Here is an 18779-nt window from a genome sequence, read left to right as displayed (position 1 = left end):
CCATTGTAACAATTAGTTAAGTAGTGACTGTGTTTAGTACATACAAAAAACAATTTAACATTGAACTTTCTAAATACATATTCATATTCTTGCAGTAAACCTTTTCAAAAACTATTTTTAATCCTTTTTCATTAGTGTTAGTTGACACCAGTGATGAAATGGTGTTTCAGAATGCGTAATTCTAAAAAGATCTGGAAGATTATTTCCAATATCTATAATTTAAAAAAAAAGTATAGCTATGTTTTGTAATGCTGATTTATAAGGTTCACATTTATTTTTTTGTTTTTGTGTTGTATTGCTGTTTGTTCCCCATGTTCAAATAGTGTTTATATCTGTAAATATATTGTAATAAAAATGCTCCCTGAGACCTCTGAGTAGCAAGGAGAGCTACCTCTCCTTGCTACCCAGTTTATTTTAGTAGCGAGATGGTGCATGCAAAATGGCAAATGATACCTTTGCCATTATTTCGAGGTGACTATTATTTCCCAGTATCTCCTATAAGTAAATCATTCAGGAACAAAATATTCAATGCAGGATTCATTTAAGATATGGAATATGAATATGTAAATCTAAAACACATCCTAAGAAAGAGTGAGTAAAAAGCATTGTTAAGAAAAACCATGATATTTTTCTATAAATTTCCAGTTAATAAAGTTAATCGTGAGTTTACTGCGAATAAATTTTGAATTAGTAATGACACAAGATGGCATCAAATAATAGAATTATTATTTATTTTAAGTCAGCATTTTTAATACCAATATTTTATTTTATTCAGGTTAAATGATTCTACATTTAGATCGTTTGAAATTTAGATTTGATTCACCAGTGTCCAGATTTAAAGAGTACTGAATCGATTCTATCATTTCATTTATTGCTTTAGGATTAGAATAAGTGGATGGAAACTTTCTTAAATAAGGTTATGTTAAAGTTAATTCAGAAAGGAAATGAACTTTTAGCACGTAACGTTTTAAATATGTGTAACTATTAAATCCTCACAGCATACAGTGTAATTTAATATATTAAATTATTTAGGTTAAACTTTTTATAGTCCATTTTTTTTCTCTCTGTACGCGTAAATATCTATATATACTCATACAATATAATATTCTTTCAGTCTCTGCAAAGCACAGAATTAGAGAAACACTTTTACCTTTAATTTTTTATTTCATCAAAACGCTTTCGGGCCTAAGCCCATTCTCTTTCAATGATATCTTTTATTAATTCTTAAATTGTTTACAATTTGCAAACAAATTTAAATGTTTTTTATCATTATTATTATTATTCTTAATTGTTATACAAATATTATTATTACTCTTAATTGTTATACAAATATTATTGTTCACTAATATTGAAAAATATTACATATACTTAAATAATAAAAATTTTATAAATGAACAAACAAAATTTGATAATGATGTATTATTTAAACAAATATTAAACAATAATACTAATTTTTAGGTTGGTTATACTGATTTATACTAATAAACATAACAATTGAGAGCTTCATACTGAAATGACAGATGTCAACATTATTTTAACAATTTTGACGATCGTTTGTATTTATAATTTTTGTTTTTAAAAAATTGAAAAATTCATCTAATATATTAATTTGTGAAGGAAAAAATTATAATCCATAACATAAATGTTCCTGATGATGGTTTAATATCCAAAAACATTCAAACCTAATAATAAAAATAGTTGGCAATTGGAAATTATTATATAATTATATTATGATTATTATTTATCAAATGGCCAGCAGCATTTGAGATACCCTTCCTTTTTATTTTTAAATGATCCAATATGTTCATTAAATCTATCTTTAAATGATCTATTCGTTTTACCAATATATATCTTTAATTGTTGCATTTAATTTTATAAATGCCAGAAGAATCATATTTATTTTTTACTTTTCATTATTATAAAATTTTAATTGTTTTTTATATGATTATCAGGTTTTTAAGCAGGTTTATGTTTTTTATCATTATACACGCGCCAATTAAGTTTTTATAATTTTATTTGTATAAGAGTATTTTATATAAACATTTTCACTATTTTTATTGTTATTTATGGGTAATATTTGTATTATTAAAAATTTTGAATTATATTTTTTATATATATTATCAATCAATGACATATGATACCCATTTTTTATAGCTATATTCTTTATACTATTTATTTTGTTATACAATTCCTGTTTATTATTTATTTATGTATTTTATTGCTCTGTTTATCATGTTCTTAAAAATATTAACCTTTTGGGACTAAGGATGATTAAAATTTCTATTTATAGTAATTTCATTCGAGGTTTTTTGTATAGTCCAGTTATATTATTTGATTGTTTTTATTTATTTTAATATTTACATCTAAATAATTTATTTTTCTGTTATGTTCCATTTCATACGTAAATTTTAAAGTTTTATGATATCAATTTCATTTATTTAAAATTACTTCATGTTTATTATTTATAACTGGTTCATTTATAACTAAAATATCATCCACATATCAGACCCCACAATAAAATTTTACATACATGATTTATGCTATACACTGTTCTACTTTCAAATTCTTGCAGGTAAATTTCTGACATTATAGCAGACAAACAGATACTATATATAATATCCGCTTATTTTCTATAATATATATATATATATATATAGAGAGAGAGAGAGAGAGCAATGTTATTATCATTTCCAGTTGATAAATAAAGAAAAATTTACCTGAAAATATTAGCTGCTGAAAACAATCCCTCTGATATGAGCATTGGGTCCCATGTATCCCATTGTTCTCTTCTTTGTTCTACCATATTTTGTGCTAATTCTTTTTGTGCCTAAAAATAAAGACAAAAAAGTTGATAAAAGTTGCAAAATCTTTTTCATATTTGTTTAATTATTCTATTAATGTTTAAAGTTTCCCTAAAGAATAGGTGCCATGAATTCAAATGTAATTTATGGTTTTACATGAGAAAGGAATACATTAATTTGAGGCTTAACATAAATTGTTTCAATTCTGCTGGTGGCTGTGATAACTTGTAAAGAATTGCCTTTTTTTGGAGTACTGATGTTTGCTGTACAGCCAGTCTTTTGATGAACAGAATGAAATTATGATTTTTAAAATTGAAAACCTTTCATCAAAAGCTGATTAGCCTACTCAGTGGCTTATTATGAGTTCAGTGGTTTGGCTTCACTTTAAAGTTAACTAATAAATAAGCTTTGTTATTTTTGAAAACGGCAATACATTTTTCAGGAGAGACTTGTTATCATGTCAGGTCACTTACAATTGATTGTTTATGTGTGTTAATAATGGTGAGAGGGCTTTACATCCTTATTCAAATATCTTACTAAACAAGTTTTGTTTTTTTATGATCACTGAAATTGTTCGTAAATTAAGTTCCACTCTTTGTTGTTTCATTTGTATTACGTCTTTTGTTTCACATTCATATTCTCCATTTTACAGTCAGGAGTAGTTACGGATGTTAATTTATAATTATGTCAATATAATAATTATTTATGTGTTAGTTTATTATAGAATTATGAAGTGTACATCTACTTTCAAGGAACTTTGTAGAAGGTCAACATATGTAATTTGCCATTCATCTTTTAAAATTATTTTAAAAATTACACATCAGTTTATAAAAAAGTAAAAGGATTGTTGGAAATGCAAAAGATTATATAATTATTATTTAATATCGATGTCTAATTTAAATTATGAACTGGGAAATTTTTATAACTCCTCACAAAGTTGTAATGTAAACAAGATTTTGCTATAAATACAAATTGATTCTACTTCTGGTATTTGATACCCTATTCTTGTAGCAGAGGAATTTAATCAATTTTCTGCTATTTTGAACCGTGTTAATATTGGTGAATATCAAACAAAGCAAAATTTACAAATAAATGTTTTATTCATAATGATACATTACATAAATACCAACAGAAATGGATAGCTGTGCTGGGATTCTGCAGCATTTACTTAGATCAATCAAGGAAAACCATCAGAGCAATGTCACAAAATAACAATTAATTATAAAGTAACAAATGGAGATAATTTAAATTATTAGATAAAAAATAGAACTAATTAATGTGATATGTGTTACCTTTTTTACACATGATTTGAATACTAGACAATGAATATTGGTGGTTGAAGTTTATTAACCACACATCTCAGGAATGGTAGGCCTTAGTTTGTACATGACTACACAGTTTTACATGTCATACATATCATCCTCATCTCATTGGGCCATTGGGGAGGGGTTACTTATTGTTCAATAGTTGAACAGATTGCAACATACACATTAGGAATAAAAAAATTATTACTTTGAAAAAATATTAAAATAAATATGTAAAGATAAATCTTTTATTCTGATCAGTACATTATGCAGATCTTGTTCATGTAATAGATTTTAATTTAAATAAGTAGTAAAGAAACTTATTTATTTGTTCCGTGTAATTCTGATTTTGATGTTTGTTTCATCACCATCTTGAATTTCTAACCTTTGCTCTGCAAACGTACATTATTATATTCTACAGCAGCAGCCAACAAAGTAAAAATTCAGTATTTTATAAAGTTTTATGGAAGTTATGATGGTAACTGAAAGTTAATTTGGTAACATGTAAATTAGCGTACCATTTCATATTCCTAATATATGGCATGTGATCTACTTTGACAATAAAGTTCATGCAGTTTCTGACGAATTCGTGGCTTACTTAATGCCAGTTTATTTTATTTATCCTCATGAGATTTTTTCTGCTTACATTTATTTTATGGTATTATTAATTATGCTTTAATATCTCATTTCTTATCTTAAACACATTGCTTTCAAAAAATATCCACAGCCTTAGTTGTTAATTTAACGAGCAAGCTGTGTATCTTCATATCTTACACTATTGCAGATTAAAAAAAAGAAAACAAAACCCTTGTCATAATTTTTCTCATCCCATTAAAAAATTTCATCCTACTCTTTTTTACAGTTTTTTTAATTTAAAAATATTGTGTATTTTCAGAAAATTTATTACGTCCATTAGTCCTCGTATAAGGAATGTCGGAAAGTTCTCGGCCTGACAAAGATGACCAAGAAAGTTCAGAAATTTTTCTACATTTTTCAGTCACCTTGCAATTTGAAACGTTTAAAAACGAATTTACGACTTTTGAATACCCTCAGTATAATGTGTTTTGTCCAACTCTGCAAAATAAGCGGTTGTCTCAGCATTTAATGTGAATCTTTGACCAGATCATAATAAAGTTTATTTGAGGACCAGAATTTTGTTTCTGGTCTCTGATCCACAACACCTGATCATAAATAAAATAATTTTCTTATGTGTAGATTGCAGATTGTGGGTAAAATTTACTGTTAAGAGAGAATAATTAGCATTTAGCATTATCATTCTTTTTTTATTAAAAAGTATAACATATTTTACTAATTTTCAACAGTGTAAAACTATTATCATTCAATCAACAGGACACTTCACTTTTTATTAAACTTTGTATAAAAAATAAGAAATAATTAATTTGTTTTCATCACTATTGGTATAAAAACTAGAAAATTTTGGAGTCACTGTCTATTGAATATGTGAATATGTAAATATACATTACTTATAGCATTCTATATATCTTAATCAAACAACTTTTATTTTGCTTACCTTAAAATATGCTACAATTCGAAGAGCAACAGTTGCAACATAAAGTGAATTTGTAATAAAATCTATAACATTCCACATGTCTGCAACATACTCCTCTAATCCTACATCCCATAATTGTTTAACTTCACTCCAAATTAAACCTATAATAAAAACAAAATAGTTTTAATTTAGCGATAATTAAATAAAGTAATTGATTGACTTACTTTTGACAAGAGGTAACTATTAGAAATTAAATACACGACTGTCATAAAAAAAAACATTACTTACAAACATTGTTCTTCAATAGTGGGTAATTAAAGAGCATGCGGGTGACAATTTTGTATGTAGTATAATTTAAAAAAAAGTTTATTTTAACATATAAATACATTATGTAAAGATGTTCTGTATAAAATAAATAAACAAATTGCTAAACATAATGGTTGTAATATCTCTTTAATTGATAATATATACAAAGAACAAATTTCAAAAATTAATAATATAACTCTTACACCTATAAATGATACACAAAAAATTGGTAATGTATATTTAAAATATTTATACAGTGATAATGGAGTTGAAACTATAACTAATATTTATGATAAAAGTAAATTTAAACTGGAATACAAGACAAACAATCATATAATAAAATATTTCAAAAAATAACAATCACACTGACTTAATTTTTTCTAAAAACAAAAAAAAAAGTTATGTTTTGCTATGTAACTTTATATAATTTATATACAACTGATGATGTGGGATCCCATGAAAGTGCTATTGGAGTAAAGAAAAGAAAAAATAAGGTGTCATTTCATTTGCTTTGTAATTCTGTACTTGGGTTGTTGAAGTTGGTTTTTGATTATAAAAAATACAATATACATATTTATATAGCTGACACTCCTGATAATGTATGGATTCTAATGCGGGTTAATATATCTAAATCAGTTTAACTGTTGAGCTGCTACAGTGGAACGAACAAACAAACAAGCAAAGAAACGAGTGAACGAACCAGCAAGCCAGTGAGCAAGCAAGCAAGTAAGCAAGCCTGATTATAGATTGATTCCCCATAAACATGGTGACTCCTGAACAGAAAGCCTTCTGTGTTTATCAGTTTGACAAATGTGAATCTGTAGTTACAATTAAATATGCATTCTGTAGAAAGTTTAATTGTGATCTTCCAAGTGTCAGTAACATTCATTTATGGCATTATCAGTTTGAAATGACTGGATGTTGGTGTAAAGGAAAGAATATTGAATAACCAAGGGTGTCTGAAGAAAATTTTCAACATGTTGGGAGTCTTTCCCGTGTAGACATCTCTTTTTTTCTGTTTAGTCTCTGGAACCACCATAAGGATTACTTCAGAGGATGAATAAGGATGATATGTATGAATGTGAATGAACTGTAGTCTTGTACAGTCTCAAGTCGATCACTCCTGAGAAGTGTGGTTAATTGAAACCCAACCGCCAAAGAACACCAGTATCCATGATCCAGTATTCAAATCTGTATAAAAGTAACCTTTACTAGGACTTTGAAATCAGCTGATTTGTGATTGTAAGTTTATCACTAGACCAGCCATGTGGTCTTCCCATGTAGACCCAAGAACTCTGATAGAAAGGTTGACACTGAACTAGCAATGACTATAATGACAGTATGAAATGTTTTAAAAATATTACATGTGTTTTATACACATTCCAGAATGAGTCAACATTTTATCTTTATGGTAAAGTTTACATATATAATGTCTGTATCAGGGAATCAGAAAATCCCCATGAACAATTAAATGAATGTTTCCCCCAAAATTAATTTTTTTTTTTTACAAATCCTGATGACAAGTTTACAGGTATTCTTTTTCACTGAAGCAGCTTAATAAGATTTGCTTATTTGTATATGCTGGGTACGTGGATCTTTCCTTAACTGCAATTTGGAACAGAGAATTTTATTTTGTAACAAGCTGGTGCATCTCCTCACTGGGATAACTCTACATGGGATTGTAGTTAAACGATGTTTTCCCCAACTGGTGTATTGGTCGACAAGAAAAAAAGATGAAAGATGTCTTTTAATTGTTGAGTTCTGTTTTGTTACTCTATCCTGTAGTTTATTTATTAGTAATTTATTTATATTCTTCATCTTGAATGTTTACATTATAAATAAAATTCTGTACGTATATTTTATTTTTATTCCTACTCTTTATAAGAAAGTATTATTACTGACCACAAACCCAACAGAGAATCAGGCACTCTACTACTGAGGGTGGTGCCCCTCGTTTTGTAGTTACATCCATTGTTGTAAATAGTGGTTTACCATCTTTATCAGGGAACCACTCTCCAATTAATGATTCTATCCTTTGTGATGCAAGAATGAGTAAAACTAAAAAAAAAAGTAACAAAAAACAACTATTTATTACATAACAGTTATATTATTACTATAATTACACATTATTAAAAGTTTTTTTTATTACTTATTTATATTATTTAACTTTTTTTTCTGAGTGTATTAGGACGATAAAGATAATGTGGTGGTATCAGCACCAGGAAATAACAAAAAAAAATTATATATGGAAAACAGAAGATAACATTATGCCATGTTTGAAATTAAGTCTGTGGGGTAAAAGAGAAGTGATTGTAATCTTTATAATACTAAGAACCTATCAAAAACTTCTTGTGAAGTTTTGAGGTCCCCTCTATCAGCCAGAAAACATAGATCTACAAAAGATAATCAGTGGAAACAGCTTCTGTAGGATGAAAAGAACAAGTTATTTACTAATAATTAACAGTTTCTTTTCTATTAATTAAGTAGATAGAATCTTGGTATAGAATCTGCTTCAGCTACATTGTTGATCGGTTTAATACTGTTTCATATCTATATAAAACTGGAAGTTTTTGGATTTTAGCAAGTATGCATGAACATTTTCATTTGTTATACAGACACATTTTCCATAACTGATTGTTATGTTATTGGATGTAAGTCTGTAGTCTCTAAATGAAAATAAATAATTATTTTTTTATGAATGCAATAAATAAGAAGGATTGGGTTGTGTTTGTAAAACATAAATGGAAGTATGTATGTACTGAGGAAGTTGTAGTGTTGCAAAGGAGATAGATGAAATAATCAACAATAGATTGCTGAATCTAGATATATAGTCCTAAGAGCTGTTAAATGGAAAATAGTATCACTTTGACAGATTGTATTTTGTAAAAAAAATTTTTTTTAAGAAACATTTTCTTCAGTAACTTACAGTTAATTTAATTAGTTAGATCGCTTTTATTAATTATGTTGTTGAAAACAGATGGTATTTTTTTTATTGTTACTATTCTAAATTATTTTATTTACACAAAATCAGATGTTCTTTTAACTATATTATTATTGTGAATGAAATGTATGTATGATCCATTGATTGTAATAGAGAATATTATTTTTTTATATTAGGTACTTGATTCTGAATTGTATAATCAGTGGAGATACTGGGGTTCATGTTAGTTATATCAAAGCTTATTATATTTGTCTTATTATTTATTTAATTTATAAATCAACTTGTATCGGTTTTTTATGTTATATTTGTAATGCTTATAATAATAAGCTTTGATATAACTAACATGAACCCCTCAGTTTTTGCATTGATTATACAATTTCATTAATAAAAAACAAATTAATAAATACAGTTGTAAACCAAAAATTGACAAATAATATTATAATAATAATTAGAAACATTTGTTAACAAAATTATTTTGAATTTAATGGTACATGTTATACACAAGAAAACACCTTACCTATGGGTTTCCCCTAATCTGCGGTAATGTTAGAAATTTATCTACATGAGTTTGAAAGTAAAATTGTCTATGGTATAAATCATGTGCATTAAATTCTGTTATGGGTCAGATATGTAGATGATCTTTTAGTTATATATAAACCAAATATAAATAATGAACACAAAATAATTTTAAATAAATTAAATTCTTTTCATGAAACATTGAAATTTATATATAAAATAGAACATAACAGAAAAATAAAATATTTAGACGTAAATATTAAAATAATTGAAAATAATCAAATAATAACTGGAGTATAAAAAACTTACCCCAAAAGAAATTATTATAAATAAAAATTCCAACCATCTTTGGTCTCAAAAAATTAATATTTTTAAAAACATGATAAATAGAGGAATAAAATACACAAACAGTAAACATGAATTGTATAATGAAATAAAGAATAGATATGATACCTCATTGATCGATTATGTTTATAAAAGATATGATTCCAAATACTTTAATAAAATAAACATCACTACATTAAAACCCATCATTTTAAGTGTAAACAACGAACATACTTATATAAATTACTCCTACACAAATAAAGTCATAGAAAACTTAATGCTTATAATGATAAAAAATATATAAACCTTATAATCATACAATAAAACATTTAAAATATTATAAATAAAATAGTAAAAAATAAATACGATTCTTCTGATAATTATGAAATAAAATGCAATAATTGTGAAAAAATATATACTGAAAAAACTAATTGATCATTTAAAGATAGATTTAATGAACATTTCAGGTCATTCAAAAATAAAAAAATAGGTTACAGACTGCTTAATAATGTCAAATGCTTAATAACTGCCAAATGTTACAGACTGCTTAATAATTAACAAACAATATAACAAGTTTGGAAAATAATTTAGAAATAATTGAAAAAGTGACATTGAACAAGAAAGTAATAATAAAAAATTAGATATTTTATAAAGATTTTACATATATAAATATAAACGTAAATTCAGTCTAATGAATCTGCAGACAGAATTTGATGGGGACATTCTTATAAATTTATTTAAGTTGGTAGTACATTGACAAGAAATTTTAAATAAATAAATCAGATAATCAGTACTGTATTAACATTAGATAAAATGTTATGGAAATTTTAAGTATTAATGTTTCAAAATTTAAAAAAAAATTTGACTGAACAAATATTTATTCTAAAAATTTTAACTTATCAAAAATTAAATGTGAAAAGACAAAAAAAAATTAAAAAACATTACTGAAGATGGGCTTAGGGTCGAAAGTGCTTTGATGGAAAGAGAAAACTAAGGTAAGAGTGTTCTTTATTTCTGTACTTGTTGAGTTGCTGAATAAGTTTATATTTTGTAATATATATATATATATATAAAATAATATTTCTAAAGTCAGTCTTTTCAAGATCCATATTCCTTTGTACTAATATATAAATATAAATCAAATTGATCTACCTAAGTACAGAAATATATATAAATAAGATGACCCTTACTTTATTTTTTAAGACCATTACAAAAACGTTTTCGTGGAAACCCACATCTTCAGTTGGAATTTATTTTAAACTGCTTACATCAAATTACGTAGTACACTCAAATAAATCAAGGTATACATTTTTTTTTTATTCTAAAAATTAAAAATAAATTCAAACTTTTTTAAAATGTAAGCTATAGAAATTAAAAACTACATTTATAAAATATGATGCCAAATTTGGTAAAAATTAAAATAAATAAATAACTAGGACAAAATTCACCATGTAACTTGGTCAGCCAATGTTAGTCAACATTAACTGTAAATTAATTTTTAATTTCTATAATTTATATTTTTAAAAAGTTTTAATTTATTTTTAATTTTTTAAAAAAGTAAAAAAATATATTTACCTTGATAAATTTGAATATATTTGAGTGTAATTGTAATTTGATATAAACATTTTAAAATAAATTACAACTCAAGATGTGGGTTTCCACAAAAACGTTTTATGAAAAAATAATGTAAGTGTCATCTTATTTAATGTAATCTCTGTACTTAGATGGATCAATTTGTTTTATATTTATGTACATATTTTAAATGCTTTAATACTTGTAAATATAAATTATATTTATATTTATTATATTATATAAATACTATATCTTTAATATTATATTATTATCATCATCATCATCTTCATCTTTTATGACTGCATAGGATCACTTTAGTCAGTCCATTATTCAAGTCTCTTTGATGGGACTATTTGGGCCTTGCGGTCCTCCTAGTGAATTTTAGTATATTTTAATCTTTCTGCCCTTTCTAGTGTTGAAAATGCTCATGTTGCGAGTGTTTTCTTGTGAGTGTGAAGCGAGTGATTTTGTTCTTGATTCTCTTGTTTAATTTTTTCTTATCTGTGTGTAAGGCTAAGTTCCTTCAGATTCTCTCTTATTTCTCTAATCCATCTACATCCTGTCTCTGTGTTTTTCGAGTTGAGATTGTATTGTAGAAGTCTTTAGTCATATCATCCTTATGATATGTCCAAAGAATCCTAGTCTCTCTTATGCATGGTATCAGTGATGGGTTCTAACTCTTTGTATATGAATTTGTTGGACACAATCCACCACTGCTCGTCTTTCTGGTACTTTTTACTGATGCTGGTTCTTCCAATCTTCTTTTGATTTTCTGAAGTCTATCTGTCTTTGATTGTTTGTTCAGGTGGAAGAGTGTTTCTGCTGCATAAGTGGCTTCTGGTTTTATAATTGTGTTGTGTCTTCATTTTGTGTTTATTGATAGACAATTTTTATAGTAAATGTACCATGTTCATTTTTTAGCTTTATCTATTTTGTTTCTTCTTATATGGATAGAGGTTTTTTCGGTTAGGTTGTTTGTTATTATTTTTCTGAGGTATTTAAATTGGGTTACTATTTTGATTTTATTACCATTTATGTTTACTTCTTTTAATTGTGTTGGTTTCGGGGCATAACTTCTGTCTTTTCAAATGATATTTTGAGGCCAATTTTATTTGCAACGTTTTATTTGCAATGTCTGTGATTTAGCTTCATCGATGTTTACTAGCAGTGTCAAGTCGTTGGTGAAACCAAGACAGTTTGTTTTGATTTTTCGGCCTGCTTTTACTTTTGGAGGGCATTTTTTGAGTCACTCTCTCATTACCATTTCTAGAGTACAGTTGAATAATAGTGATAAGAGTCCATCGTCTTGGCGCAGTTCTTTTCAGGTAGTGTTGTAACTGGGGTGTTCATGTTGAAGTTTAGGAATTGTGTTGGCTCTTTGTAATTTAGCAGTTTGTTGAAATATTTAGCTTGGATTTACATGTTGTCTCTATTCTTATGAGTCAGTTTACTGTTTTCATTCTTTATTAGTAAAATTGTGATATGTATTTTTGGAGCTGATTTTTAAGGTTTTGTAGCAGTCTCTGTCGACTTTGTTCTATTGAATATATTAAACTATGCACAATACAAACTATGAGTAACATTATAATAATGAAAACTGTAACTGTCAAACTATGAAAATAATTATTGAACAAACAACCAAAATAAATATAAAATTTTGTTTTATTTGATGTTTGCTTAACAGGTTTCGTAATACCTTCAAAACAGGGACTATCATACTATTCAGGAAGCCTATTCTACAAATTTAGAAAAAGATTTGTTTATTGCCATCTGTCTGAAAAAAGGATTTTATATTCTTCGTTTCTGAAAAGCGAGCAGTAAACATATTTGCTTTGTAGATTTTAGTTAAAATGGTATGTAAAGTATTCTTGGTTTTACCTGAAGTTATACCCCTAGCTTCACCCATAGAGGTGTTAACTTTATTTCACATCCTTTCATTTTCCAGGATACTACTTTTTGAGGAATTCCAAGACTTCATAGTATCATGTTGGAAGGGATGTTGCCATCTTACACTGGACATTTAGAATTTTTTTGAAATTTATTAATTAATTTAAAAATTTGTGTTTTTAAACTTCAGTTCCTGCTGAAACCGGAATTGCAAATTGCAGTTTTGTTGATGTAAATTATATTAATGTTTGCGAAGATAAAATCGATTTTGTATGTGTATTATCTATGAGAAATTGAGAAGAAGAATGAGAAAATCCAGTTTTCATTTCATTGAGAATGAACTGTTTTTGAGAAAAAGGCATGAATTGTAGCCAACTCTATAACCACTTTGTTGTTAAAGATTAAAAATAATATATATATATTTATTATAGAATTAATGTAAAATAAACAACGTAATTCATTGCATAAACAATTTGCTAATTTTAATTAATATATTATGCAGTAAATATTAAAATACTGATATTGTTAAAAAGCAGTATTATTATTGTTGTGTTGTTAGGGGTCATAATCAAACAGTAGTACTAACTTTTGAGGCATGAATCATTTCTAAGAAAGACATATAAATAGTCATCCTAAGAATAACTTGCATCCTATGTCAGGATAAAGAAAGTAGAGTGAAGTTGTTTCCCATTTTTATTTTCTCCAAGCCAAATATACTGCTGTCAATCAGCAAGCCAACACTACCAAAATGCAGGTGATCAGATATAGTGACTTCTTCACACTGTCTATTGTGCAGGGACTGAATTTATAAATATTGAACTCTCAAGAAAGCAAAATGACTAGTCCTGCTTGCAACTTACGTGTCATAATCACAAATTTAAATGGCTAAATTAAATGCAATTGAATTTACATGGCTTTACATGTGTCATAACCACAAAAACGATTAAATAGGGCGAGCAAACAATTAAAATAGAAAATTATTAAATAGGGCAAGAAATTATTATATCCTTTTTATTTTTTTGCTTGATGATATCGCCACATAAGCTTGATATGGAAATGGAATTTTGTAGTGTATGAAAAATGCCATGTCAGACTGGGATTCGAATCCAGGACTTCTGGATAAGGCTGAACGTTACGGAGGCTGGGTTTTTTTTGTGAGAAACTCTGTAAGGCATTGTTTGTCACTGATGCACTGTCACCATTCAGTAGGGAAAATAAAAATTTCTGACACCGTAAATAAAAAGGGATTGATGTTAGCTGGATCAAATATCCTATCTGTTGGCTTTTAATTCATTCAAAGTGTTTTTTAGTAAACCGAAAATTAGTTTAAGAAACAGCAACTGATACAACTAGATGCTTCATTTTCTTTTGTTGATCTTCCATCCTATGAAACTAAGAAAGTACATACAAATTATTTGTAAAAAAAATGAAAGCGATTGCATAAGATGTTTTTGAAGTATGCTATGATACGATCAAGGTATGAAAAATGAGAAATATAGTGATAATAGTTATTTTACTTACATAAAAAAGTAAAGTATGAGGCTGAATGGCAAATAAACTTTATGAAAGGTTTCCTTAGAGTTTTTCCAGGTCCAGAATGAGGAGCAATGATATACATAAATGAAAACAATGGAAACATTATTCCTATTCGAACTATTTCTAGCGCTTGAAAAACCATATTTTTTCTTCTAAAACCTGGAAGACCTTCATACCATATTGATGCTAGTAACTGTTGAACATTAGGATGTGCCACAAACTGTAACAATTAATTTTAATTACAATTAACACATGAATTCTTCCACTATACATGTATTTATATTTTTACTAATTATTACGGTCATGTAACCTCTTTATTAACAATTTGTTATTATTATGTATGTGGAATTGTTAGTCCCCCATTGGGTTCTTTCCCAGGTAGTGAATTGGGGGATGCAAGATGGATCAGAGAATTTTATTTGGCTACAAGTTACGGTGTGCCTCCTCACTAGCATTACCTTACACAAGGTTGGTTGAATGACATTTTTTCCAACCACTGTATCGGTTGGCATGGACCCAAGGACAGGGCTTGTTTGCGGTGGAATTTTTTTTGGGGTTTTATAAAGGATCATGAGTATGTGTCTCTACTACTTACTGATTTACCTGATTTGAGGCACAGGACTGAAGCAGCTGTTGCTGCTATTACTCCAGACAAGCTGGTTAAATTACCAGAAAAACTTTCATATAGGTTGGATGTGTGCCGCATGATGAAAAGTGATTACATTAAACACTTGTAGGGGAAAGATGTGAGAGTTACTTGTTAATTTTATTTGTGATTCATAACTGTAAATCAAAGTTAAGAGTTATTAAGTAGCTTTAAAACCCAATTTTATTTTTTGTACAACCTATACTTCAAATAATTAATACTGAATTTAATCAAATTTGTTTTTTGTTTTATAATTTGTGTATTTTGTAATCCTGTTCTGATCAATACTTTACCACAATTTTCCTTGATCCATTCAGGTAAATGCGGGACAGTTCCATTTTTGGACTTTAAATAAATATAGTATACTACTATACACTGATCTGAATAAAAGATTCATTTATTGAATTTTTATGAGTTACTACCTGACTCAGCAATGCTTTGCTATTGCTAGATTTGAGTATAGGTTAAATGAACACAAAGGAAAGTTTGATAAAACATTAAAAAACTGAACATTACAGAATATCAAAAAATTTAACCTTTCCCTTTTTCGCAAAAATATTTCTTTTCAGTTAACTAATACATATTCTGAATATGAGCCAACGGCCTCCGTGGCGTGAGTGGTAGCGTCTCAGCCTTTCATCTGGAGGTCCCGGGTTCGAATCCCGGTCAGGCATGGCATTTTCACACGCTATAAAAATTATCATTCATCTCCCATCCTTTGAAGCAATACCTAAAGGTGGTCCCGTAGGTTAAAAAAAAAAAATATGGGCCAGATTGGTTCAAATTGGACCGTAAATACAATTATTCTAAATATATCAATCCCAGCGCCACCTAGCGGGTGCATTTTTTGCAAATATATTTCTTTTCACGTAGCTAATGTATATTCTGAATATAGTTTTGTGAATATCCCGACCCCAGCGCCACCTAGACGTTGCATTTTTTGCAATAATTTCTTTTCGCGTAACTAATATATATATATATATATTCTGAATATTAACAAATTGGATCGTAAATACAATTTTTCGAAATATCACGACTCCAGCGCACCCTAGCGGGTCCAAACTAATTTAGAAACCTTCGCGGGCGTGTGCACAACTCCACGAAAGTTTCATCCCAATCCGATGAATGGTATAGGAACGCATACGGGACAAACAAACAAACATTAAATGATGATACGTTTGATAGCAACCACAACAGAAGTAATATTGTTTTATTTAATTTTGTTAGTTCGTTCTCTTTTCATACTTTTATTTTATTACTAATTATTTATTTGCTTTTATAATTATTTATTTTATTATTAATTTGATATTTAAATATCAAATTAACAATATTTTTTATAACTCCTGGAAAAATATTTAGTTATCCATAGTTTCATGATGTGAATAACATTCTAAAGTTACTACTTATAATTACACAAGCCTGCGATGGTTGTGTTTTTTAGTTTTTGACCATTGATTTTTACGTATTTCTTAGTGTTGAATCCGAAAATAACCAGAAGTTTTCCATCACGTCAGAATTTTTCGCAAATCGCAAATTTCAAAATTTGTAAAAAGTTGAAAAATTGTGAAAGTATGGTGCAATAAAAAAGATATAAAATGTTTTTTTTTTTTTTATAAATTAATATAATGTATTCACTTTTTTGGCTTATACTGTGTATTCTTATATCTAAACAGTTAAGTGGTCTGATCAAGAGGGCGGCGGGACATTGACCCCTTGATTTCTAATAAAAATTCTCACAAAATAAGCCTAATTTCTATTGTAGTGCATTTTTAAATTAATATAATTATATTTATTTATTTAATTTTTGTTAGTTTTGTCATTTTTTTGGAAACCACTCCCCTCATCACCCACCCGTAATGACTATGCTTGTAAAATACTTACAATTTTTATAACATGTGTCGAAGTTTCTTTGGACAGCTTATACTCTGCTTCACGCTTTCCTTCTTTGTTCTCTATAGGGTTCATCTTGGTGTAACATCCAGCAATAGTCTGCCATCATCGTAGTAGTCCATTTTCCATGATACCTCGTTTCCATTTCTTTCGTGTTCTGATGAAATCTCTCACCCATCTCTTCACTAATGGTACCCAGATTTTTAGGAAAATAATCCTCAGATGAATTTACGAGGTGAACCTTAAAGCTCAAGAACAACCTAAATTTTTGTACTTCTGCAGCATGTTATCAACGATTGATTTGAAGTTTGACTCCTTATTGCCGAGAAGCTTGGTTACTACGTTTTTAAAGGCTCCCCAAACTTCTTTTTCTGCAACTTCAATTTTTATCTCAGAATTACCATCTTTGAGAAATTTTCTAATGTCAGGACCAATAAAGACAACCTCTTTCAGTTTAGCAGTTGATAAGACTGCAAATTTGTTACAGACATATTTAAAACATTTAACTTCTTTTGGTGAGGCTATGACGAATTGCTCATCATGCCTAACTTGGCATGCAGAGGTGGCTGGAGAATGTTATTCGGATCTATGAGAGCTTTTCAGAGTACATTTTAGATCGTAGGTTCTAATGAAGCTCTTTTTGGCCATTCTATCTTTATCCAATGATTTTCTCTGTCTCTGCTACCCCATTCACCCAAAAAACAAGGAAACTTTGTGAATCTTCCTTGCTGTCCTAGGAGTATCAATATTCTTTTGAGACTTCTGCACGTAATCCACTTATGATTGTCGTATTTAACTTTATCAAGAATGAATTTCAAATTATCATAACCCTCTTTTAAATAGACAGAATGTCCGATGGGTATTGACAGATACATATTTCCATTGTGAAGGACAACTTTGAAGCTTCTTTTGGACGAATCTATGAACAGTCTCTAAGTGGTACTTTCATATGAAATGGTAAATTGAGTCAAAAGTCCACATACATCAGTGCAGAAGACTAATTTTCCTTCTTCTGAAAAATGTGAAAGAAAATCCTTTTCTCTGTACCTGAACCAGGAAAATGAGGTTGCAGCTGCTAGCGTGTTCTTCTCTTTAAGCCTTGAGTCAAGCAATTCTGAATTTCCTTTGGTCAGATGTAAGTCTCAAACCAAATCGTTTAGTTCGAAAATCACACTTCATGGATGGTGGTCAAAGAGGGAACAAAAAGGGTTCAGATTTGGAGTTCCATTGGTGTGGCGACAGCCATGAACTCACACCTATAATTGTTGCTTTTCTTCGACTGGTGTTCATGGTTTCAATTTGAAAAATAAAAATAGAATCATCTATCGAAATATAACATCTGCTTTACGGCTGGTTCCTCATGGTCCAGACATACCAGTGCCAGTTCCACCAAAACATTTACTTGAATATATGGTTCCACAAGTGATTTAAATGAAGATAACAATGAGGAGTACGAACCTGGAGATAACTGTGCATCCGATCTTTATTCACAGTCTGAACTAAACAATTTGGTTTGAGACTTAGCTATAAGAATACATAGTATTAT

General features: G+C 28.3%; 1 protein-coding gene across 12 annotated transcripts in view; it reads right to left on the bottom strand.

Annotated features, from left to right (window-relative positions):
• Nucleotides 1-18779, bottom strand: part of Trpgamma (Transient receptor potential cation channel gamma) — a 1234746-nt gene that overhangs the window by 29065 nt on the left and 1186902 nt on the right. For all 12 annotated transcript variants that reach the window (XM_075357154.1, XM_075357155.1, XM_075357156.1 and 9 more), the window contains 4 exons: nucleotides 14683-14917; nucleotides 7824-7979; nucleotides 5637-5776; nucleotides 2718-2827 (listed from right to left, as the gene is read on the bottom strand). In XM_075357154.1, coding sequence (XP_075213269.1) covers nucleotides 2718-2827; nucleotides 5637-5776; nucleotides 7824-7979; nucleotides 14683-14917 — 641 coding nt within the window. The remainder of the gene's footprint in view (nucleotides 1-2717; nucleotides 2828-5636; nucleotides 5777-7823; nucleotides 7980-14682; nucleotides 14918-18779) is intronic.

This window comes from Lycorma delicatula, chromosome 2 (assembly GCF_047948215.1).
Source record: "Lycorma delicatula isolate Av1 chromosome 2, ASM4794821v1, whole genome shotgun sequence".
NCBI classification, from domain to species: domain Eukaryota; kingdom Metazoa; phylum Arthropoda; class Insecta; order Hemiptera; family Fulgoridae; genus Lycorma; species Lycorma delicatula.
This window is presented reverse-complemented; position numbering and strand designations above follow the sequence as displayed.